The sequence below is a fragment of the Austrofundulus limnaeus genome, unplaced genomic scaffold (assembly GCF_001266775.1).
Source record: "Austrofundulus limnaeus strain Quisiro unplaced genomic scaffold, Austrofundulus_limnaeus-1.0 Scaffold1829, whole genome shotgun sequence".
Lineage (NCBI taxonomy): Eukaryota > Metazoa > Chordata > Actinopteri > Cyprinodontiformes > Rivulidae > Austrofundulus > Austrofundulus limnaeus.
Genome location: NW_013954231.1, coordinates 1 through 707, shown reverse-complemented (window position 1 = coordinate 707; position 707 = coordinate 1). Strand labels below are relative to the sequence as shown.

The 707-nt window shown below is 45.7% G+C and overlaps 1 protein-coding gene across 1 annotated transcript in view; it reads left to right on the top strand.

Moving 5' to 3' along the window:
• The window catches only part of LOC106536462 (peroxisomal sarcosine oxidase), a gene marked incomplete at its 3' end in the record, with an annotated part of 5,128 nt that extends 4,738 nt beyond the window's left edge, over positions 1-390 (top strand). Inside the window, 1 exon segment of the mRNA XM_014033752.1 lies at positions 242-390. Within this exon segment, the coding sequence (XP_013889206.1) occupies positions 242-390 (149 nt within the window).
• Between the last annotated feature and the right edge of the window lie 317 nt (positions 391-707).

Below are 707 nucleotides of genomic sequence, written 5' to 3'. Positions count from 1 at the left end.
GTCCAATGATCATTTTACTGATATGTATAAAATCTTGAAGTCTGTATGAAACTGGAGGTAGTTTGAGGATTACGGGGGGTCATATTGTACATGAGATCGTATTATACACAAATAAATACCGTTATTTCTTTCAAGTACTTTATGCACCTCTGGTATTTCTCGCTGCTCTCCAGCAGCTTTAAACCTTCAGATGCTCGCTGACGTCGGTCTCCTTTACGAGTCCATGTTCTTGTGTTTTCAGTTTGTTTTGCCTCACTCCCGAGGCAGCTCTCATGGTCAGACCCGCATCATTCGCAAAGCCTACAACCAGGACTTCTACGTCCGGATGATGGAGGAGAGCTACAAGCTGTGGGCCCAGCTGGAGGAGGAGGCAGGTGTCAAACTGTTCAGGTGAGCAGTCAGCACAAATGCAGAGTGAAAAAAAAAGCTATTAATCATGAACATGGCAGAAACCTTGGGCCGGCGTATAGATTTGTCACATTCAAGGTGCTACGTACGCACAGAGCAGCAACTCAATCTAGTGGAGCCATAAATGCATGACTTTCTCATTTCCTGCAGCCTCACTGAATCACCCTCTGACAGCTCTGCCTCTGAATATGGAACAGGCTCTGTCTTTAGTTTTCCATATTCTCCAAATTTCATTCTCCGAGCTGGGCTCAGTGTGTGTGTGTGTGTGTGTGTGTGTGTGTGTGTGTGTGTGTGTGTGT